At 41.5% G+C, this 24,900-nt stretch overlaps 1 protein-coding gene across 1 annotated transcript in view; it reads left to right on the forward strand.

Annotated features, from left to right (window-relative positions):
- LOC121281472 (serine/threonine-protein kinase 32A-like) overlaps positions 1–24,900 on the forward strand; it is an 892,779-nt gene that overhangs the window by 18,598 nt on the left and 849,281 nt on the right. The window contains exons 2-3 of the mRNA XM_041194417.1: positions 8,472–8,623; positions 21,640–21,813. Coding sequence (XP_041050351.1) covers positions 8,505–8,623; positions 21,640–21,813 — 293 coding nt within the window. The 5' untranslated portion in view covers positions 8,472–8,504. The remainder of the gene's footprint in view (positions 1–8,471; positions 8,624–21,639; positions 21,814–24,900) is intronic.

Consider the following 24,900-nt stretch of genomic DNA (forward strand, 5'->3'; position numbering starts at 1 on the left):
AGAAGGCTATTCTGATGTGGTGTGATAGGAGAGGGCTGAATGCTTGTTTCTGTGCTGTAAATCCTATTTAATTCTTTGTAACTTTAAAAGTGAGCCAGGAAAAATAACATTGGCCATCAGATATTATAATATGATTTCTGTAACTTTGTCTTCAGTCTCCAAACAAATGGGGAAAAGAAATTTTCAACCTGCTTTTCTGGTAGGCCCAGGTCTATTTGAGATTAATTCTAAATTGGGGGAGGGGCCGGGGAGGGGGAGATGTGGTGTCATGGTAATGTCACTGGATTGGTAATCCAGAGTCCCAAACTAATCCTCTAAGGACATGAATTCAAATCCCACCAAGGCGTTTGAATCCAATTAACAAATCTGGAATTATAAAGCTGGTCTTAGTGATGGTAACTGTGAAACTATCATTGATTGTTGTAAAAACCCATCTATTCACTGATGCCCTTAAGGGAAGGAAATCTGCCATCCCTACCTGGTCTGGCCTACTTGTGACTCCAGACCCACACCAGTGTGGTTGACTCTTAACTGCCCTCTGAAATGTCCTAGAAAGGCACTCAATTCAAGGGCAATTAGGGATGGGCAACAAATGCTGGCTTTGCCAGTGACAACCACCTCCCACGAAAGAATAAAGAGGAAAACAATTGAATGGTTGTGGGGGTGAGAGATGTGGAGAGACTGGACAGCTATTTCTCGTAGCAGTCTTGTCAGTAAATAAAGGACACCAATATAACATGACTATGCAGAAGCTTTTGTGATGCTTTTATATTCTGGTTGCACTGGGGCTTTACGGTTGTGTTTCTCCATTATTTGAGGATAATTTAGTAATAAAAGTATTATTGAATGGCATCATTTTTGAAAATTCAGTACTATAAAACATGTCATTTGAATAAAAAGATTGAAGACATCAGCAAAAACAGAAGAGTAGATCAATACTGTGCACCTTAGCTGCAGAAAGGATCAATAAAATGGAAGAGAAGTTATAGACTGTTGTAGTGAACTAAAAATGAACTTAGATAGTTGGGCATTTTTCAAAAAGGGACAATTCATCAATGCCTTAACGTTGAAAAATGAGACCACTCACTACATCAACTGCAATTACCACCTTGTCATTAAAGTCTAAAACTTCATTCCCAGGCTTTCAAAGTACTCAATTATTCTTGAAGTCAATGTTATGTAGGCTAAGGCAGCAGTGAAATCTTACAAACAACAAATGAGCAAGTCACCTGTTTTTGGTGACAGCTTCATAGAATTGTAAAAGGCTTAGACATTTCCTTTTGTCTAATTCTAACAGGAGAAATAACACTGAAGTATTAAAACTTTGGACTTGCAATATTAGTACTTTATAATAATGAGGGGATTATATGTGATTATATTTCCACTAATTATAAAAGTTTGCACATTCCCACAAACAGGAGAGATATTGGGCTGAATTTTCTGTTCGTTGGGCAGGCGGGGCTGACCCAATCGCGGGCAGGCGCGGACCTGATCACCACTGTCGATCGGGGCCGCACCGCCATTTTACGTGGGCAGGCCAATTAAAGCCTGCCCAGCATGATGTCCGCTCAGAAGTGCTATGCGCTCCCTGTGCGGGCAGGAGGAATCCCTAAAATCAAAAGTGCGCTCTTTCGCGCATACGCACGATAGAGCGCACTCATCTCCCTAAGGCTAAGTGCTGCCTCAGGGAGATCGCCTCGACTTTTAAAAATATTAAAAATAGGAAAAAAAATTCCCTTACATGTCCCCTCATGAGTTGGGACATGTTCATAATTTCCATAACAACTTTATTACAATTTTTAAAACCCTACATGAAACCTCATCCCGCGCTGGATGAGGTTTCGTGTTTTTTTCTAGTTGCCGCCGGGGCTCCTGGCCTGCCTGCCAACCTTAAGGTTGGATGGGCAGGTCCTTTAATTGCTTAATTGATCCTGTCAATGCCAATTAACAGGCCAGCGGGCCCGCAGCTGATTTTGCTGTGCCCTCCCTTCCTGAAAATTTAAATGGTTACGCCCAATGTCATCCCACGTCATTTTACGCGTCGGCGAGTTGGCCCAGCCCCCGCTCGCCGATGGTAAAATCCTGCCCATTGTTTCCCCCTCTCTTCTAGCTACAACAGTTAGTTTTGTAATAACAAGGATATTTGTGATCATTCATCATTCAAAAGCAGTGGATTTTGTATGGCAACAGTTCTAGCAAAATGCTTAGGGTCATTTAACTCTTGCAATGCCCAATCCTTCTAAATACCCTTATAAGCCTATATTCTTGTAATACAGCATAGATGTATGCTCTTTGGTTGACCTGTCGAATTAGTTCCAGTCCCCATACACTGGCTGTATTTCTCCAATTCCCTTTTGAAAGTTGATATTGAGTCTGCTTCCATTGCCCTTTCAGGCAGCGCATTCCAAATCGCACCAACTCACTGCCTACAATTTCTTTTCTTATGTCATCTCTGATTCTTTTGCTAATCATCTTAAATCTGTGTCCCCTATTTAAGGACCCTTCTGCTACTGGAAACAGTTTCTCATTTATTTTATCAAAACCATTCATGATTTTTTACGCTCCTATTAAATTCCTCTTGACCATCTCTGCTCAAAGGTTAATAACTCCAGTTTCTCCAGTCTTTCCACATCCCTCAACCCTGCTCCATTCTAGTAAATCTTTTCTCTACCCTCTCAAAGACCTTGATATTCTTGCTAACTGTGATACCCAGAATTGAACATAATACTCCAGCTGAGGCTTTACTTGTGTTTTAAGCAGGTTTGGCATAACTTCATTGCTTTTGTATACCGTGCTTCTATTAATAAGATCTTGAAGGGACTTGACAGTGTGGATGTTGAGAGGTGACACAGGAGACAGTTTAAAAATAAGGGGTCTTCCATTTAAGACAGAGATGAGGAGAATTTTTTTCTCTCAGAGGATTATTAGTGTTTTTAATTCTCTTCCACAGAAAGCAGTGGAGGTAGGGTCGTTGAATATTTTTAAGGCTGAGTTAGATACTTGATTGATGAGGGAGTCAAAGATTATAGGGGGTAAACAGGAAAATAGAGTTGAAACCACAATCAGATCAGTCATGATCTTATCGAATGGTGTAACAGGCTTGAGGGGCCAAATGGCCTACTTCTGCTCCTAATTCCTATGTTTGTATAATCACATCGGAACAGGAGTAAGCCATTCAACCCTTTGAGTCTGTTCCTCTACTCAATGGGATCATGGCTTCTGTTTTTGTGTTTGACTTCTGGTAGCTTTACAAGTCTAAGTCCAAGTTGGACAGCCAAGTCACAGCTGTTGAGTGGGTTTCATTGGGTCCTGTGGAAAATTTTCGTAGGCCACATTCATTCACAATGCGATGAACAATCTGATCTGGGTGATCACATTCGCAGGCTGGGCTGTCCTTGGAACTCCATTTGTGGAGGATGTGTGATGTCCTTGCATGGAGGGTGTGGATCCTGTTGAGTGTAGGCCACTGTTTCGAGCAGCCACCAGCTGGGGATCCAATGCATACACTCTTCGTTCTACAAGCCTTGCTCTTATGTACTCTTCAACAGAATACTGTTTCCCCTGTGTGGGCAGAGACCAGCCACACAAAATGCTTGGATACTGTCCTCAAGGCATCAATGCATATATTCAGTGGTACACGGAAATCAATACATGTACAATGGTTCCCAGTCCTGTCTAATATCCACCTCCTGGCGTGCGCCAGAAGATCATGGCTAATCAATATCCTAATGCCTTGGATCTATATCCCAATACCCTTGACTGGCAAAGACCTATTGACCTTAGATTTAAAATTATTATTTGGGTTAGCAGCCACTTTTTTTGGGGGAGAGAGTTCCATCTTTATATCACACTCTTTATTTGAAGAAATGTTTTCTAACTTCTCTCCTGAATGATTCGGCTCTGATTTTGTAATGTCCCTTTGCTCTAGACTCCCCTACCAGCAGAAAAAGTGTCCATCCACCCTATTAATTATAAAATAATAGAATAGTGCAGGACAGGAGGGGGCATTTGGCCCATCAAGTCTCTTATGGCTCTACTAAAGAGCAATCTTGTTAGTCCCACTTTTTCCTTTCAAAATCCTAAATACCTCAATCAAATCATCACTCAACTTTTTATATTTCAAGGAATACGAGCCTCGTTTCTGTAATCTCTCCCTCATCATCCAATTCTTGGGGTCTTGATAACGTTCTGGTGAACCTGCATTGGTCACCTTCCAAGGCCAAGGATCTCATGAACTTTCTTAACAGCCTTAGTAACTTGTCCTGCTACCTTTAAAGATATGTGTATATACACCCCCAGGTCCCTCTGATCCTGTGCCTGCTTTAAAATTGTACCCTTTAGTTTATATCGCTACTCCTCATTCTTCCTGCCAAAATCTATCACTTCACATTTCCCTGTGTTAAATTTCATCTGCCCTGTATCTGTCCATTTCACGAATATGCCTATGTCCTTCTGAAGTCTGTTATTATTCTTCTCATTGTTTACAACTTTTTCAAGTTCATTAGCACCAACTCTAAATCTAAGGAGGATTGGAAAGTTTTGGCCAATGCCATCAGTTCCCTCAGAAACCTCGAACCCATCCCATCTGGATCAGGTGACTTTTCTATTCTGTTTATCGCCAACATTTTAAGTGCCTGCACTTGAACTATTTTATCCTATCTAGTATCGTTACGACCTCCTCCGTAACAACTACATTGTCGGCATGCTCTTCTTTAATGAAGATAGGTGCTAAGTACTCCTGACACTGCTAGCAAATTAATGTCTTAAATATTTGCTTGACATGTAAAATAGACAAACTTACATCTGTGCTAAAATAAAAGGAAAGCCATCTGAATGTTAAAGCATTTTTCCTGTAAAATCACTGGCTGTCAATTCTAGGGATAGTTCCATTGACTACCTTATGTGAAATACACCAAGTTGTCCCACAGAAATAATTCCAAACTTTACCTTGGATGAGGTCTCTTCAATTCCATTGCCTGTAGTGGTCACAGTGTTTACAATACGTGGTATGGCCTGTTTTGACTTAAAATGCAACTCGGGGGTCCTAGGACCCCAATTCCCATGTTACATGGAATCACATTTTTTAAAAATTTATTCATGGGATGTGGGCATTGCTGGCTAGGCCAGCATTTATTGCTCATACCTAATTTCTTTGGTTCAGAGGGCATTTTAGAGTCAACCACATTGCTGTGGGTCTGGAGTCACATGTAGCCCAGACCAGGTAAGGATAACAGATTTCCTTCCCTAAAGGGCATTAATGAATCCGATGGGTTTTTAATGACAGTTGACAATGGTTTCATGGTCATCATCAGACTTTTAATTCCAGGTTTTTTTTTTATTGAATTCAAATTCCACCATCTGCTGTGGTGGGATTTGAACCCACATCCCCAGAACATTACTGTGGGTCTCTAGTTTACTAATCTAGTGACAATACCACTATGCCACAGCACTTTAAAAAACCATTCTACCTAACTACTATTTATGCACCACACAAGCCCCCTCACACCCTTCTTCATCTAACCCAGTCAGCATTGTAAAGAACATATCCTTTTACTTTTTTCTATTTTTGTTGGGCTGTGGATTTAAAAATACAATGGCTGCAGTTTGAAAGACAAGTCCACTGGAACAGATTGAGAGATATATACAGTGTTGCAGTTCTGGAACAGAGTGTGCCATGAAAGACAGGATGGTGCTGGAAAGGAGTCCTGGATCAAGGGAGCTACCTGACAGCAGCATTTTAATTGGCTCCTGGCCAGATGACCAGGATTTGTGTGGTAGCAGTGCAGCTGAAAGCTCCTGGCATGCATATGAGGAAAATCTCTGGCTATGAGGAAATTTTTTTTTCCTCTTATCTCTATAACCTGCTCTCTAAGCAAACCTCTGTAAGAAGGAAATGGGGAAAACCACTGTTTGGGACATTGAAAAGCAAGTTCTCAACCAGTGAACTAAAGACTAAAAGTGCTGGAAGACCCCCTCGTGTCATCAGCAAAGAGCTGAAAAGACTTTGGAAGACATTGATCAAAATCAACCCATTGAATCCTGAACTCCGGATTAGTGCCAGTGAACTGTGTTATCCCACCCTTAAAATCTATGTTTTGTGTGTCTTATATGTGTGCGTGCGTATGTGTGTGTTTGTGTGTATAGGGATTTAAGAAGGGAGTACAGTTTAAATTATAATGTTAGAAGTTAGCAGTTCATATTTCTTTCTTTTGCCACTAGTTAAAGACAATTTGTTCAATAAACAGTTATTTACTTATTAAGTTTACAAACCTGGTACTTGTATTCTGTTAACCTAAATTAAATAGTTAGGCGGAATTGGGGCATTCTGTTGGTTTGGTCAAACTTTTCACGTTTATTGTGGCTCGGGGAACGATGGGGCTGCTATTACAGCGCACCATCCGCAATGAGTCATGACAGCATATTCTTCTGTTATTTTCTCCCTTATGTTTATCTTCTATACTAATTCCTTTCCTAAAGTTAAAAATTAGGTCATGCCTCAATTTTTACTTCTCTAAAGTAAAGATCTCCAGCCTGCTTAATCTTTTCTGATCAGTATAATTTCTTATATTATGTGGGTTCGACCAGCTGAAACAGACGGCCACTCCCAGCAGTGGGCGCCTTTCAAAATGTCACCAGATTCTTTGCCAGTTTTAATGGGGCAGTAAGGCTACCAACCACAGGTTGTTCCCATACTATGAATCCCAGGACAGAGATGTTGAAATGAACCCCTATGATTCATTAATCTTTAAAATGAAGTCTTCGAGGGCCATTTTTAGTTTTGGGGAAGAAAGGAACAAGTTTGTGGGCAAATTTTAATTAAAGTGGAAACTCCCAACGTAGGACACTAAAGAGGCAAAATTATCTTAAATATTTCAGAAGGCAGTGGCTCTGACTGGGGGTTGGGGGGATGAGGGTGCAATTTTGACATAAACCATCTGACAAGAAACTGATGGAATCAGATTGACTGTCTGGTTTACCAAATTTTACTTTCCGTTAAAGCCAACTCCAAACTGTCAGTGACCTTTCTTCACCTATAATGTTAAATGGGTAGAAATTGGCACGAGTTGTGTCAGTTTCTCAGGGGTGTTGAGAATCCGGTTAAGGACTGTTAACGTTTAAAGAAGAAATCTGATCACCCAGCAATTAACCAATAGAATTCTGCCACAAAATCTCACGTTTTTAACAAAAACAAATGTTATTGTATATATAAAGAAAAATTAAACAAAATAAGCACTAGTAACAACAATATAGCTTACAGAGACTCATACTATAAACCCAGTTCTACTTTCTGTTTCACCCCAAGAGTTCCTTTATCTTAAGAAGCCTTTAATTTTCATTCACTTTGCCTGAGACCAGCTCAAAAGATATATCACCACTCTCTGGAATTCACCCTGGTTTCTCTTCAGTGTTCCAGCTCTTCACCAAGATACAAGGTTTCATGGGAGTACTTCCATTAGCTTTTGACTAAGTAACTTTCAATTTCTTTATTGTCCCCACAGTTTGGATTCGATAGTTCAAGCACAGGCCTCCCTGCAAGTCCTGTGCAGTGGTTTAAAACATTAGAGAGCACCCTTAGTTTCCAATAGCTCGCTGCTATGATTTCAAACTGCAACCAAGCTGATTACTTCTAGAATTCCAACTGCAACATTCTTAACTGCCTTTTGTTGAGGATTACTGTAGATTTCTTCCTTTAGCTTCCAACTAAACATCTTCCAGTGGTTTCCCCTTTTCCAATTTACTTACACTGAATTCCAGTTCCTATTCGCAGACTGCGACATGGAAAATAGATCTAGCATTTACTCTATTTCAGGTGTAGGTCTGACTATCTCTTGACTTCCAAGGAGCTACATGCTACATTAAACCAAAAGCTGTCACAATCTCTTAGCTGCTTTTCCAAGCATTAAACAACCTTGTCTGCTAGCTATGCCCTAACTGAATTCACAAAGATAAACTCAAAATAAAGAATCACTCTAAGCTCCACCCATCTCCTTGGCATTGTGACACTCACGGTTCTTAGGTAAAAATGCAAATTAACTACTTTTTAATTCCAAAGCTTTCCTTAATTAATGGAAACCACATAAATAACGTACCATTTACTGGAATTACTGCAGACATCATGTCTCCAGTTCAGCACATAAGTAAGTCCACCTGCCATTATGTGATCTTGCCCTTCTAGCTTTTAACCTTTTAAAAGGTTGGGGCCATGTTGACTTATGTGTAATAAACTCCAAGTTTGCTTGAATTACATTTACTTCAGGGTTGCTTTTACCAGTTTCTCAACCAGATACCCTCATTCTCAACAGTAAAACTTTAATTCCTAAAACTAAAAGTTGTGTTCTGAATCATATGAAAGATGAATGCACAACAATGTAAAATGGGCACAAACCACCAACTTTCCTGATCTAATTTTAGTGCATTCACTCAGTCATCTCTCATTATGTGTGTTTTTGCATTTTGTTTGCGATTCCCAGGTCTGCATTGTACAGAAGAAAGACTCAAAGAAGATGTACGCCATGAAATACATGAACAAGCAGCAGTGTGTAGAGCGCAATGAAGTGCGGAATGTATTTAAAGAATTGCAGGTTATGCAGGTTCTAGAGCACCCATTTCTTGTCAATTTATGGTAAGTAACTGCTCATGTTAGGGTGTATTTCATTGTCTACTGCTGGGCTAGTGAGAATCTCCATTGCATCGGGGTACTCACTAATGATTTGACACAGTCTACAATACCAATATTGACCCATTTCTATTGTAGAATTCTATGAACTGATCTGTATTCTATATATCCTGTTTATCTGTCTCTATTCGGTATGTCCTATTTACCTATCTCTAGTCTATATATCCTATTGACCTATCCTTATTCTTTGGGTTACCTACTCTCTGTCCTATTTACCATTTTTCTATCTCTAACTATATTCTGCTGCCTGTGTGAAGTCCAAATTTCTGCCTTGTGCTGTGAGCATTCCAGATACTGGTGGATAAACACTAATGCAATACCAACTCTGTAAATAGCACAAAAAAAAACAAATTAAGGGCATATAGTGAGAGAGAAATAGATGGAAAGTAGTGAGATGCTAGGTTTCAGTTCTGGTGCAATTGACTAAAAGCTAATTTTCCGCAATCAGTTTGAGGCCAACAGAATGCATTGTTTCACTCCAAGTGAAATATTGTTGGCTTCACATTTGATCTGCAATTCTGATGTTAAATAATCCACTTTGTATTTAGGCAAGAGGTGTGATATCAGTTCTAGGAGGGGAGTGTCACATCATTTTGACTTCACACAAGCTCCATTTAGGACCTTCCTAACCTGTGCACTTTAATGCTAGCAGCCACTTGATGGGACTGTCATCAAAATGACAATAAAATTCAAACAGTATTTGCATATAAATGAGTGGAGATTTCACTGTTAACTTTGGTAAGTGGCATCACTCAAATTTACCATCCATGCATTGCTCTCAGCTGGTATTAATCTCAAATTGGTACATGAAGTATAACATTAGAATTAAATAATTGGGTTCTTCTTGTACCCATCTTCACATTCCCCCATGGTTACTGTCTGTCTTCTCTGCAGTCCAGACTTATTTTCCTTCCTGCATCCTTCAGTCTTCTGACTGGTATTTGGTGCTTCACCCCTCCATCCAATCTCCCATCATCTCCCTTCCAAAGCCCTTTTCCCCTCCCTCCCAAGGCTTTCACCCTGCTCCACCTCCCTCTACCTCCCTCCCAAGACCTCTTCACCCCTCTCCCAAGATGTCTCCATCTCCCACCACCTCCTTCACAAGACCCCTCTATCTCCCTTGCAAGACCACTTAGTCTCCATCCATTTTCCTCCCACGGTCCCTTCATATCCCTCCCAGCTTCTCCATCTCTCTTAAGAGCTCTTCTCAAATCCAGAGTTTCTCAAATACAGTTTTTATTGTACGTTTTTTGATCCCCCTGCTGAACACTTTCCCTTGGATTGATGTTTGTTGCCCTTGTTATAACTCTGTAATGTACCTTGCTACATTTTGTACCTTAAAGGCACAATATAATAACAGGGAGTTGTTGATATGTGTGAACTCAGACAAATCATTCTGATGGTGAATATTATTTGATGGTTGAGTGAAATAATCTCCTGGATTAAGATTTATCTATGTTTGTTGTGGTGTAATCTATGGAAATCCAGTTGCTAAACAAAGCCTATGGAGTGTGTTGTAATTTGAAATATGTGACTTGAAATGCAATGAATCATTGATGTGTTTTTGTACAAGTCCAGAGAAAACAAATTAACCAGCTGATGTTTTGGTTGGTGAACAAAAAGCAAGAAATTCTGGCCTCACTAATTATCATGAAAAAATAAGCCTGAGTTTAAAAACGGATATTCAAAGTGAGTGAATTTCAGCCCTGTCATGGGCAGATTCATATCATATGCAATGTTAAATTAATGGCTGGTGTCTGAGAGTTTGCTGCAAATTAATCTGGAAGAAGGATCAAATAGCAAATGTGATGCCCAAATGAAGTACTTTTGAAGTGTGATCACTGAGAAGTCAATTTTCACAAAACAAGATCCCAAGGTGCCAATCCTCCAGGAATGATCTAGAGTCTCCAGGATTTGCAGATTAATCTTCAGAACACTGAGAGCAATCCCAACAGCAAAAAAAATACTTGACAGTAAAAAAATATTGTGGTTATTTTAAATTTTCTTTAAACACGTTTTGCTCACTGGATATGGTGCAACTAAGCTGTTCAACTGAGAATGAAGAATCATCCAAGTGAGTAACAAAGAAATTGCCCGTTTCCTAATTGGTCGTGAGAATCTGGTTCACTGCAAGGGTGGACATGTTGGATGGGTGGGGGCAGGGCAGCTGGAGGCTGACCATGTGATGAAACATCCAGCGGGTGACCAAAAACTTGGTCAAAGAGGATTGGTTTTAAGGACCATGTTAATGGAGGAGAGAGAGGTAGAGAAGTTTAAGGTGGGAATTCCAGAGCTTAGAGCCTGGACAACTGAAGTTGGCAATCCTCTCTCACAAACAGAAATAATGTAGAAAGACTATTGTATGATCATGGCAAAGGACTGACAAAGTCAGCACAACAGAGTGTCTGATGTAAAAAAAAACAAATATTTTAAAGTAAAATAAATGATGGCAATATACAGCTAGACTGTCAGTATCTGAGAAAAGACAGGCTTACATTATGAATATTAACCTTTAATCAGAATTGTCCTGATGAAAGATCTATGCAAAATCCTGGACCAATCTTTTCTTCATAGACACTGACAGATTGTCTGTGTATTGCCGGTATTTTCTGTTTTGTTTGCAAGTGAGTAACCGTCTCCTTCTCCTGTTAGAGGAGGCTTTTAAAAATAATTGATCAACAAATTGCATTAATATAGTACTGTTAACATAGTGAAACATTCTGAGGTGCTTCACAGGAATGTTGTCAAACAAAATTTGACACTGAGCCACAGGGGATATTGGGGCAGGTGACCAAAAGCTTCGTCAAAGAGGATTGGTTTTAAGAACCATGTTAATGGAGGAGAGAGAGGTAGAGAAGTTTAAGGTGGGAATTCCAGAGCTTAGAGCCTGGACAACTGAAGGACCCTGGAGATGAGCAGAAGAGGCAGGAGGAGCAGTTTCGACAGTCATGTAAAAAAAAAGGATTACAACAACCCCAGCCGGTCATTTCTGCACCATCAGGACATGCTCTTTCTTTGAAGCTCTGGCTTCAGATCGGACCTGGCCCTTTAATAGGAATACAGGTTCAGCAGAGGGAAGCCGTGAGAGGGTGGGTCAGGGAAGGGGATGCAAGTCGGAGGTCAGGGAGGAGAGAGACCACAAGTCAGAGGTCAGAGAGCAGGGGGGAGGCCAATCCAAAATGCTACCAATCAAGTCACATGCCCCTATGTAAGGCTGGTGGGAAACTATGTTAAAATGAATCTCGCAATGCTAAGTAAGTTTACAGGGCCCATTAACTTACCAATGGTAAACCGAAACAACATTAGACAGGGACTTAATGTAGTTAGATGTGAGGCGATACACTCTGGTAGAAATAGCAACTATACCTTAGAAAATAAGAAACTAAATTGGGCAGAAGAGCAAAGGGATACAGGTAAAAAACCATTAAAAACAGCAAAACAGGTTAGCAAAGCAATTACATTTCTAGAAAAGCACAGGGATTTATTTCCAGGGGTATAATATTCAAAAATAGTGAAGTTACATTAAACTTGTATAGGACACTGGTCAGTCCACATATGGAACACTATGCACAATTCTAGCCTCCATGTTAAGAAAGGACACAGAGGCACTGGGGAAAGTGCAAAAAAGATTTATAAGAATGGTACCAGAACTGAGACATGACAGCTCTCAGGAAAGGTTGAATTGGTTGGGGCTTTCATCATTAGAAAAAGAATTGGGGGGAATTTAATGTTCTCCCCAGGAACCGACAGGGAATTAGAGGAGGCTGTCTAATAGGGCAGGAAGGCTCAGGGTGGAAAACAACACCACCCCACCTCCCCGCCCAACCCCGTGCCCCCCCCAAACCCAGCAAATTCAGTCCAGGGCAGGAAGGGTCAATGATGAGGGCCATGCCATGTAGGAAAGCCGCCAATTAACCTGAGTGGGCATGACTGCGGGTTGTGCTTGTGGGGAGATTGTGGGTCCCTCTTCGGGCACCCTGTGCCCAACAGAGGGACCTACCAGCAGGAAGGGAGGGACCCATGGGAAAACAACCTCCTGCCCTTCACAATGACCACTCAATCCCCTCACCAGGGACTCCCTGACAGGCCTGGGCAAACTCATCCCACTTATTTTCATCCAGAGGCTCCAGCAACGATTTTTATCCTTGGGCTTCATGCAGTACCAGCAGTGGCCACCACACCAGATGGCGCTGCCGATACTGGAGAGCTGCTGAGCTCTGATTGGCCACCTGCTCTCAGGGCTGGACATCCAACCATACTAGTAAGCCTGGTGATAAATTGCTTCTGCTTGAGCGGGGAACCCTGGCAGCAACGGGTAGTCTGCTTAATTGGGATTTAATTTTGGGCTTCCAAAAATGGCCATGGCAGGATTGCCATCAGCACTATAGCCGGTGGATGGGCATATCACCACGACATTCAATTCTGCCCTTGGGGTGGCCTAATAGGGATCTTCAAAATTATGAAAGGGTTGAGCAGGATAGATCTGTAGTGAATGTTTCCATTTGTGTGATAATCCAAACTGGGGCCATAAATATAAGATAGTTACTAACAAATCCAAAAGGGAAATAAAGATTTTTTTTTTAAATTGAGAGAATAGTTAGAATTTGGAACTCACTACAACAGGAAACGGCTGAGGCAAATAGCTCAGATGCTTTCAAAAAGAAAGTAGGTGAGTGTATGAGAAAAAAAGGAATAGAAAGATAACCTGAAAGTGTGGGATGAGGTAAATGGAATGGGAGAAGACTGGTATTGAGTATAAATACCAGCACAGACTCATTGGACCAAATGGCCTGATTCTATGCTGTAGATTCTATGTAACATACTTGTATCTAAGTGGATCAGAATCACAACTGACTGTTAAGCATGAGGCAAATGTTTTGATAGTTGAGACTCTGGAAACTAAGTTCACGAGCTAAACGCTAGGTGCGCATTGATTCATCAGAAGTCACGGATCTACAAGCAGACAATTCACGCTGGCACTGGCAAACATCAGTCATAATTCATCCTACTCGAAAACAGCCCCTCGGGATCACCTTGGCAATGAGAAATGTGGGAAAACAGATGCTTCAAACATGGTTGAACATTTTTGGGATTACTGGTATTAAACAGCAGATGATTTCCATATGACTGCTTCCATATCACATATACGCAGCTGTCCTGTGTGTGCTCTTTCTCTCTTTGCTCCTTTTCCCCATGTTGTGTGATCAGACCCTGGCCCAGTCCCTTCAAGAATAGGGAGGGGGAGGAAGGATGGGGAATTGCATTTGGGAATACTTACAATAGCTAATGATGTCTTGTCACAAAGAGACCCCACTGGCTCTGTCAGTTTAATATTTTTAAAAATAGCGAGGTACGTTTACTGAGCTCAAAGAATGTCCCCACGTGAATGTTTTTTTTAATGGCCATATGGTGCCAGATTGTAACTGCTAATAGTTCTGTTTTCTGTTTATAATATGAGCTCATTACGGCTAGAGACTTGTCCAAGATCTGCCTACCAAAGTGAATCGAAACACAGTAGGTTCTTGGTTCCCTATGTGATTTTCTGTGTGGATTTTTAAAGGGAGTGGAGTCACCTTTGTGAAAAATTGTCTGGCATGACACCATGTGATGGTTTGCCCCTGTGGAGGCAGAAAGCAGAAGTCGGGACTGTTTCCTGGTCAGAGCTTCCCCTCCACTCCCCCCATCATGGCCCCCAAAGGGAAACAGTCACTTTTTGGGCTTTTCACAGAGATGGCCCCTTACTTAGCATGGAGAATGGTTCCCTGTTCAATTAAGGGTGATGGACGGTCTCTTGAAGCTGCGGCAGTGGGGTGGGGACAGGGTGCGAAGCAGAGGCCTTCCAGCTTGAGAAGAGCAGCAGCCTCGGATAGCAGGTAAATAACAGAGAGGGCACTTCAACATAGTTCTTGTGGCCAGGTCACACTGTGGCAGGTAGGTGTAGGTGGAGGAGCAGTACCTCTCTAATAGGGTGGCCTGCAGCTGCTCTCATACCCAGGCAAGCAGACCGGGCCTTTTGGCCTGCCTGGAGCACTGTCCCATCACAGTCTACTGCTGGGTACCCACCCCCAAGCACCTAGCCTGGTCCCCTAACTGGTGTGGAAAACTGAAGGCTGACTTTGAACAAATTAATGTTATCATGTAGTCATCAGATATGATTGTAAGTCCAATCCATTGAAAAATCAACCCAAGTCAAGAGGCCAATTCTTCTTTGCAGGTATCCCTATTAAGAGTCAGCCTTGGCTTAGTGGGAGCACTCTTGCCAATTGATCAGGGGATTGTAGATTCAAATGTCATTCCTAAACTTTGGTACATTATTTCAGCTGGTACTACAGTGGGAAATGAGTTGTTGCAGCTGGATGAGAAATAATTTGGATGAAAATTAAAGTCCTGTGCACCTGCTCAGATGAATGTAAAAGATCCTATGGCATTATTCAAACAAGAGCAGGGCAGTTCTCCTGATGCTCCACCCAATACTTATCAAACAGTACAATAATGTAGATTTGCATGGATCTCACTGATATTTGTGGGACTTTGTTAAGCACAAATTGGTTGCTACATTTCCCTATCTAATGGTCACTATACCTCAAAAGTATTCAATGTATGTTAAAGTGCTTTAGGGCTTGCTGAGGATGTGAAAAGTGTTAAAAACAAAAACAGAGTTACCTGGAAAAACTCAGCAGGTCTGGCAGCATCGGCGGAGAAGAAAAGAGTTGACGTTTCAAGTCCTCATGACCCTTCTGTTCTGTTGAAGGGTCATGAGGACTCGAAACGTCAACTCTTTTCTTCTCCGCCGATGCTGCCAGACCTGCTGAGTTTTTCCAGGTAACTCTGTTTTTGTTTTGGATTTCCAGCATCTGCAGTTTTTTGTTTTTATCTTTGTGAAAGGTGTTACTTAGATGCAAGTTATTTTGTTCTTTATGTCACGGGTATGGAATGGAAGAAAAAGAGCAGAGAAACTTTCACTTCCAGTGCAGTTCTAGGCAGGGGTTCTGAGGAGTGGGGGGCGGGTGATGGGGGTGGGGGGGGCTTTCATCTGTAATAGGCGAAAGCATTCTGTCTGATTCAAAAACTAGGGATGGGACAAGTGTGATAACACCTATGACAGGTCACAAAGAAAACTCCCCTGCACTACTTCATTTCAAATCCTTTGATATCTTTCTCTACCATTTATCTAGCACTTTCCCTCTTGAAAGACTCAAACTATTTGTCTCCCAGGACAGTCTGCTCCTTATGTGAAGAGTAACTCAGCCCCTGACTCCCCAAAGCCTGTCCACCATCTACAAGGCACAAGTCAGGAGTGTGATGGAACACTCCCAACTTGTCAGGAAGAGAGCAGCTCCCACAATACTCAAGAAGCTTGACACCATCCAGGACAAAACAGCTCACTAGATTGGCACCACTTCCACAAACATTCACTCCCTCCACTACTGACACAGAGTGGCAGCAGTGTGCACCATCTACAAGATGCACTGCAGCAACTCACCAAGACTCCTTAGACAGCACCTTCCATACCAATGACAACCACCATCTAGAAGGACAACAGCAGACACATGGAAATTCCTCTCCAAGCCACACACCATCATGACTTGGAAATATATCACCGTTCCTTCACTGTCGCTGGGTCAAAAATCCTAGGACTCCCTCCTAACAGCATTGTGGGTGTACCTACACCACATAGACTGCCACATTTAAAGAAGGCAGCTTACCACCACCTTCTCAAGGGCAACTACGGGTGGGAAGCAAATGCTGACCTAGCCAGTGACACCCACACCCCATGAAGAAAAAAAAGAAAAGGCAAATAGATATTCACTGGTTTAAGCTCCTCTGTAGCTTGCTTCAGGGACTTCTTAAATACGGTGATGGGTTTCTCTGCCTAGATGACCCAAAAATATTTATAAATAGTGGCTGGGATCAGCTGATCAACACAGATTTGGAATGGAACTTGAGATCTTGTCGGTCTGTGTGGTTCAGGTGCTGATTGGATAAGCACACTGAACCATGGGACCTTCAATATATAAAATAAAAATCATATTGGAACAATATTGATGCAGCACATGCACTGCCCTTTGTAGAAAAGAGGCTGGAGAATGTATTCTGCTTTGCAGCTAGATCTGCAGCAATGGTGCTGTGCCAAGTTCTTGTATTTCATTGCACAACCGTCTCAGTAGCTGAGATAATTAATTTAGTTACAATAAGGTATGGTTTTCGTGAGTGAATAGGCCTTCTTGCAATGATTTAAGATCATGCTGAATGAAATGAAGGCTGTTCAGATTGTCTTTTCTCAACCAATATATGCAATATCTAAATTATCAATGATTACAGTACCTCAGCTACCTGTGCGGGCAGGGGGTGGGGGGCGGAGGGAGAACCAGCGCCTGTGCTCTTTCCCGCCTGAAAATCTTGTTACAAATAAAGTAAAAAAATGATTTAAACATGTCCCCTCATGTGACAGTACCACATGAGCTGGATGTGTTTGTCAAGTTCGCCAAATTTAATTATTCATTTTATAAAACCTTCAGGAAACCTCATCCCGCCCATCCCGCAAAGGCCGCCTGAGCTCTTTGTCTGCCCACCAACCTTAAGGTTGGACGGGCAGCGGTGTTAATGATCTTAATGACTTTATTAATGGCTTTAATAGGCCTTTGACAGTTTGGCAGTCACGCAGCCACCTCCGGCACACGTCCGCCAAACGCAATATTGGAATGACGCCGGGATGCACGCCCGGCATCATCTCGCGTCATTTTGCATGTCGGCATGTCAGGCTCATCCCCGCACGCCGACAGAAATATTCTGGCCCTTATGTATACACGACATTTGGAAGAAATGACATCAATCACCTGAATTCTCATTTCATGCTCTTTTTATGTGCTTCAAACTGTCACTTAGGACCCCACTGACTCACACCAGAACATACCAGCTCAGTGAACCAGTTCTTTATTTTGTAATGAAATACTATTAATTCACTAGCCCATCAATCAACATAACAATAGCCCATCCATTGGTACACACTGTCATTGGTAACATAGGACTTGCTGTGCAATGTAAGTGAAAGGTTAATAACTTGGTATGCTTGGATGTTAATGATCCTGGGATCATCCCTTGTTTATTGGAGTGATCCAAGTTTTCAAGAAACATTCAAAGGAAGCTTCTTGATGCATTACCAGTTATATATCACATCAGTAGGTGATGGGCAGTTTGACTCAAAACATCAAGGTCACTGCTCAAGTGTAGAAGAAAATAAAAACATAAGAAAAAGGAACCTGAGTGGATGATACTGCCTCTCAAGCCTGCTCCCCCATTCAATGTGATCATGGCTGATGTTGGGCTTCAACTTCACTTCCGCCACCACCCATCCACCACCACCACCGCATCCCCCACCCCCCCACCTTCCCATATCCCTTGATCCACTGACAAATCTGTCTATCCCAGCCTTAAATATATTAAATGATGGAGCATCCACAACCCTCTGGGGTAGAGAATTCTAAAGATTCACAACCCTTTGAGTGAGGTAATATCTCTTCTTAGGTTGATCCCTTATCCTAAGACTGTGCTCCTGTGTTCTAGATTCCCCAGGTAGGGGAAACAACCTCTCAGTATCTACTCTGTCCAGCCCCTTCAGAAACTTGTATGTTTCAATGAGATCAGATCTCATTCTTCTAAACTCTAGAGAGTATAGGTCCAATTTCCTCAGCCTCTCAACATAAGACATCCGTGTCATCCTAAGAACTAAGCTATTGAACTTTTGCTCTATTGCCTCCAATGGAAGTATTTCCTTCTTCAGTTTTGGAGACCAAAATTGTGCACAATATTCTAAGTGTGGGCTTATCAACACCCTCTACAATAAAGACTTCCTTACCCTTGCCTCCAATCCCCTTGCAATAAGGTCTAGTTGTTACAGATGGCTAACTTTTGGGAAAGTTGAAATCAAGTTCTAGATTGACTGACTGAAAAGAAAAGAGATGAGCTGCTGCTGATTAAAATGCTGCACCCATTGCTCTTTAGTTGCTAAATTTTGGTCATGTTTTGTAAGTAGTCAAGTTTTTTTTCTATCTTTGCCTCTTTTGAAGGCACAGACACTTATGATGGGTCACATGGGTGACCATTGCTGGTATTTTGACCAAGTGACCATTCTTCATGAGCTGAGCTTAGATAATTGGCATTAGCAGCTATTTAACCATGGGGAGATCTTGTAGTTCAACGCAATCCTGCTCTCATCTGACATCCAAAGGCAAACATTTTCCAATAGAAGTCACTAACCAAGTAGGCACTTAGATAAAGTGCAGTTCTTAACATTGGATAAAATCTGTGCTTTAATCAAGTTATTACTGTTTTGTTGTTCTGATTATGTGTGGGTGAAGCAAAGTGTTCCAAATTTAGTGGGTCAACATTAGATAATCCCCTCATGTTCGGTATTACCAGTCACACCTGACACTGAAGGGCACCTTTACCACCCAATAACTAATTGAACATTGTAACCCAGGGATGTAGACCTCTCATGCGTGCTGTGATCACACACATGTTTCCTTATCTTTATAGAAGTCTGGCATAAAAGCATTCTAGTGAGACAAGACACAATTATAAACCAACATAGAATACATGAATGAAAAGGATGTTTTGCCAGTGAGAGACGTTTGTTTCTTACCACATTTTATAACATAAAATAACAAACCATGCATTCCTACAAGGTTAGGGTGAATGGTGAATGTGGCAAGCAGGAACACATTTATAAGTCAGCAGTCCCTCAACTAACTGACAGTAACACTTTCTCTAACGGGCCATATGTGTTCCATACCACAGCAATGAGCCTCTCGGTATCTTTGGCATGTTGTGTCTCTCAATGCTTCAGACTATCTCACCCTCGTATCTCCAGATAGAGAAACAGACAAAAACTGGTTTCTGACCCCTTACTCCTGTGTAACAAGGATTGGTTTACTGAGTTGCTAGTCAAGGTTACCACCTTGAATGAATTGTTCTTCCTTTTTCTGGTTTAGGAGCCCCTGTCACCTGTATTTTCTGTCCAGCTGAGCTATTTGCCAGTATTGAAGGAAATCCCATTCTAACCCTAGGATAGAAACTAGCAGTATGCTAGTAGATATGTTCAAAGAATTACCAATGTTTTAAAGTTGATGCAACACACACAATGGCTGTTCTACCTGGTATTCTGCCAAAACATCCTAATCAACATTTAAGAAGATTGTGTGTCACTGGGAATTAATCCTTTATTAGGTGATCCTGACTAAATATCAATAAGATAGCATAAATTAAACTAAAAATCCTCTCTAGATCAAATTGATACAAGTTTCAAAATGTTATAGGATGTTTAACCATCAATTATTCAAATTATACCAATTTATTTTTTTGTTTAAAATCTTTTAAGACTGTCTAAAGTTGCCCTGTATGAAAGTAATGACAGAATTTGCGTTTACACAATAACTGCTAATATCTTCATTATGTCCCGAGTGCTTCACAACCAGTTAATTATTTTGAAGTTGAGCTTTGAATTGTAAAGCCAGCTGGGAACATGGGTTAATCAAAGCTCAACTTGATCTTGATATAAAACAAAAACAGAATTACCTGGAAAAACTCAGCAGGTCTGGCAGCATCGGCGGAGAAGAAAAGAGTTGAAGTTTCGAGTCCTCATGACCCTTCGCCAATGCTGCCAGACCTGCTGAATTTTTCCAGGTAATTCTGCTTTTGTTTTGGATTTCCAGCATCCGCAGTTTTTTTGTTTTGATTTTGATATGATTGTCTTGCCCATCTCAAACTGGGCCAAATGGCTCATTAGTTTAATTATTGTAACATCTGCTTGAATCTGTTTCAAGAAGATTCTTAACTTCGGAGATAATAGGAATTAGAGTGGACTTACATACAGAAACAGGCTATTTGGATATAATAGGTATTACGGCGGATTTAGATACACAAACAGGCTGTTTGGATGTAACAGGCATTACAGTGGATTTACATACACAAACAGGCTATTTGGATATAATAGGCATTACCGTGGATTTACATACACAAACGGGCTATTTGGATATAATAGGCATTGCAGTGGATTTACATACACAAACAGGTTATTTGGATATAATAGGCATTACAGTGGATTTACATACACAAACAGGCTATTTGAATATAATAGGCATTACAGTGGATTTACATACACAATCAGGCTATTTGGATATAATAGGCATTACAGTGGATTTACATACACAAACAGGCTATTTGGATATAGTAGGCATTACAGTGGATTTACATACACAATCAGGCTTTTTGGATATAATAGGCATTACAGTGGATTTACATACACAAACAGGCTATTTGGATATAATAGGCATTACAGTGGATTTACATACACAAATAGGCTAGTTGGCTCAACTGCTCTGTATCTCTTGCCACAACTCTTCATCTAACAATATCATCATAGCCTTCTATTCCTTTCCCCTTCATGTATTTGTCTAACATTCACTAAAAAACATCTTTGTTGTTGGCTCAACTACTACTACTAGCAGCGAGTTCAACATTCTCACCATTCTTCATGGGTAAAGAAGTTTTTTCGGAATTCTCTGTTGGGTTTAGTAGTGACTATCTTATAATAATAGCTCCTAGTATTGTATTCCCCACAACAGGAAGTATAGTCTCAGCCTTTACTTTATCAAACCCTCTCATTATCTTAGAGATCTCTATTAAGTCATCCCTGAAGTCTTTTTTCTGAAGAACAGAGCCTCAGCCTGTTCAATCTTTCTTGATAGGTAAAACATCTGAGCTCGAGTATTATTCTTGTAAATGTTTTTTTGCACCTTCCCTGCTGCCTTTTTTATCCTTTTGATAATATGGAGGCCAAAACAGTTCATAGCACTCTCAATTTGGAATCCAATTATCCATAGATGGCCTTTTAAGTTTGGTCAAATGTGGCTAACAGGTACCATAAGGCTTATCAATAATTTCAATTCACCTCTGCCTTTCAGGTATTCATTTCAGGATGAGGAGGATATGTTCATGGTGGTGGACCTCCTTCTGGGTGGAGACCTTCGTTATCATCTGCAACAGAATGTTCACTTTAAGGAGGAAACAGTGAAGCATTATATTTGTGAGCTGGCTCTGGCATTGGATTATCTACAGAGCAGATACATCATTCACAGGTCAGTTGTTCGGACTGTGCAAGGACAGGGCTAATTATAAATGAAGCATTATCCCTGGTGCAATGAAATCCACTTTTGGATATGATCACTTTGGTCATTGTTAAACAGTATGGAAAGTTGAGTTCAAAGAAGGCTAGATGAAATACACCACCTTGATTGGGGCCCACATTATTTTCTTCACTGCTGTTTTCAGGTTATTTTTGCGAAAATGGGAAATTCTCCTTAATAAACTCACTAGATCTACTGAGTTGGTCGCTAGTGAAAATTTACAGCTCATCGGGCTGCAGTGAGATTCTCACGTCAGCTCTTGGAAGCTCAGTTACTGTTGATCGGAATCAAAATATTGGTACAAATGGAAAAATACATCACGTCACCAATAATATTATCTTACACACATTTTCTTTTCAATGGTGCATTTCTCATGACATGGGAGCATATCAGAGTGCCCCTTAATCAAGGTTAGATCTCCAATTCATCCTCCCTTAGATTCTTTCTTAGTTCATATTTATTGATATTTGTACAGTATCTTAGCACATCCAGACAAAGAAAAGACATCTTGGCAATTAGCACCTCTGAATGACATTCCTCTGACTGCTATTTTGGCAAGCGCTAACAAGCTTAAATTATTGGGGGACATATTAGACAAGTGCCGAAAACGGGGACAGAAATCATGATCAGTAATTAACCTGTTTGTTCTGATGTAAGCTGCATGCAAATTTTGGACTGCCTGCTAATTTAAATGATTGCCCTGTGCATCCCAGCACTAAATCCAAGCACTGTGTGATGGAAGGGGTCATCAACAGTGCTATCAAGCAGCACTCGCTTAGCAATAACTTGCTCACTGATCCTCAGTTTGGGTTCCGCCAGGACCACTCAGCTCCTGACCTTGGTTCAAACATAGACAAAAAAGCTAAACTCCCGAGGTGACGTGAGAGTGGCTGCCCTTGACATCTAGGCAGCATTTGACCGAGTGTGACACCAAGGTGCCCTAGCAAAACTGGAGTTAATGGGAACCAGGGGGAAAACTCTCTACTGGTTGGAGTTATACCCAGCACAAAGGAAGATGGTTGTGGTCAATCATCTCAGTCCCAGGACATCACTGCAGGAGTTCCTGAAGGTAGTGACCATCTTTAGCTACTTCATCAATGATCTTCCTTCCATCATAAGGTCAGAAATGAGGATGTTCACTGATGATTGCACAATGTTCAGCACCGTTCACAACTCCTCAGATACTGAAGCAGTCCTTGTTCAAATGCAGCCAGACTTGGACAATATCCAGGCTTAGGCTGACAAGTGGCAAGTAACATTCATGCCACACAAGTGCCAGGCAATGACCATCTCCAGCAAGAGAGAATCTAACCATCACCTCTTGACATTCATTGGCATTACCATTGGTGAATCCCCCACTATCAACATTCTGAGGTTACCATTGACCAGAACTGAACTGGACTAGCCATATAAATACCGTGGCTACAAGAGCAGGTCAGAGGCTAGGAATCCTGTGATGAGTAACCCTCCTCCTGACTCCTCAAAGTCTCTCCACCATCTACAAAGCACAAGGAGTGTGATGGAATACTGTCCACTTGCCTGGATAAATGCAGTTCCAACAACGCTAAAGAAGCTTGACACTATCTTGGACAAAGCAGCCAGCTTGATTGGCTCCCCATCCACAAATATTCACATCTTCCACCACCTAAGCACAGTGGCAACAGTTAGTACCATCTACAAGATGCACTGCAGGAACTCACCATGCCTCCTTAGACAGCACCTTCCAAACCAATGACTACTACCACCTAGAAGGACAAGGGCAGCAGATGCATGGGACACCACCATCTGAAGGTTCCCCTCCAAGCCACACACCATCCTGACTTGGAAATATATCACCATTCATTCACTGTTACTGGGTCAAATCCTGGAACTCCTTTCCTATCAGCACTGTGGATATACCTACACCACATGGGCTGCAGCGGTTCAAGATGACAGCTCACCACCACCTTCTCAAGGGCAATTAAAGATAGACAATAAGTGCTGGCCTTGCCAGCGATGTCTACCACCCATTAATGAATTTTTAAAAATCCTAGCACTAAACTCAAGCACCGTGTGCATCCCAGCACTAAACCCAAGCACCGTGTGTATCCCAGCACTAAACCCAAGCACTGCTGAGTGGTTGCATGCCTCAGCTGGGAGCACAGGTTTGCAAGAGGCTGACACCATTTAAAGCTAGCCTGCACCTCTTAAAGGCAAAGTGCATTCTGGCTGCTGGAATTGTTTGTGAAAGACTTTGTGTGCAGGAAGAAGAGTTAAAATGGTGTTAATAGGACAGACAGCATGCTCCGAAGGGTCTCTGATGCTGCTCTGGAAACCTTGGTGCAGGAAATTTACAGGAGGAAAGAGGTCCTCAACACTCAGTGGGCCAGGATGTCAATTGTACATTAATTGTGTTCCATTGTTACAGGTAGTGGACATTAATTGGAGATTCACTTCCTATAGAAATAGATTGAAATTATGGTTGTAGGGTTAGGAGACGTGTGTTTGTAATGTATATTTCAGTAAATAAAGGCTTATAAAAGTGTGTAAATATTAGTTCCAGTTTTATCCTTCATCACCTGGCTTACTGGAGAAGAACACAGGAGGGCCCCGAGACAGACACTGAGAAGGCAGTAGGAGCTGATAGCTTCCACTGTCAATGCATCACCTCTGTCAATGTAGCACTGAAGTATTGAATACAATGCGGGCAGAAGTTTAATGGCCTTACAGAAGAGGTGAAGTCAGTAAAATCCCAAATCCCAAATGCCAAATCCTTACAAGTGAATGACTAGCTTCACACGCTGGCTGATGCCTCAACTTCCTTTGCAGCTCGAGCAGAGACTACCTAACGTTTTGAGCGCTGCAGTGGAAGCTCAGGCTGAAGTCAGACAATCTTGGTTTGCTGCCATGCAGATTCAGACTGCTGCCATCATTACTGTGGATAGCAGTGTTCAAAGAAGTTTGCAGGGTCTCTCAGGAATCCAGCAACCTGTGCTGCAGTAGATTATTAGAATTACTGATGTGCTACACTGGAGGAGTCAACTTCACCAACTTTAAACA

Source organism: Carcharodon carcharias, chromosome 8, assembly GCF_017639515.1.
Source record: "Carcharodon carcharias isolate sCarCar2 chromosome 8, sCarCar2.pri, whole genome shotgun sequence".
Classification (NCBI taxonomy): domain Eukaryota; kingdom Metazoa; phylum Chordata; class Chondrichthyes; order Lamniformes; family Lamnidae; genus Carcharodon; species Carcharodon carcharias.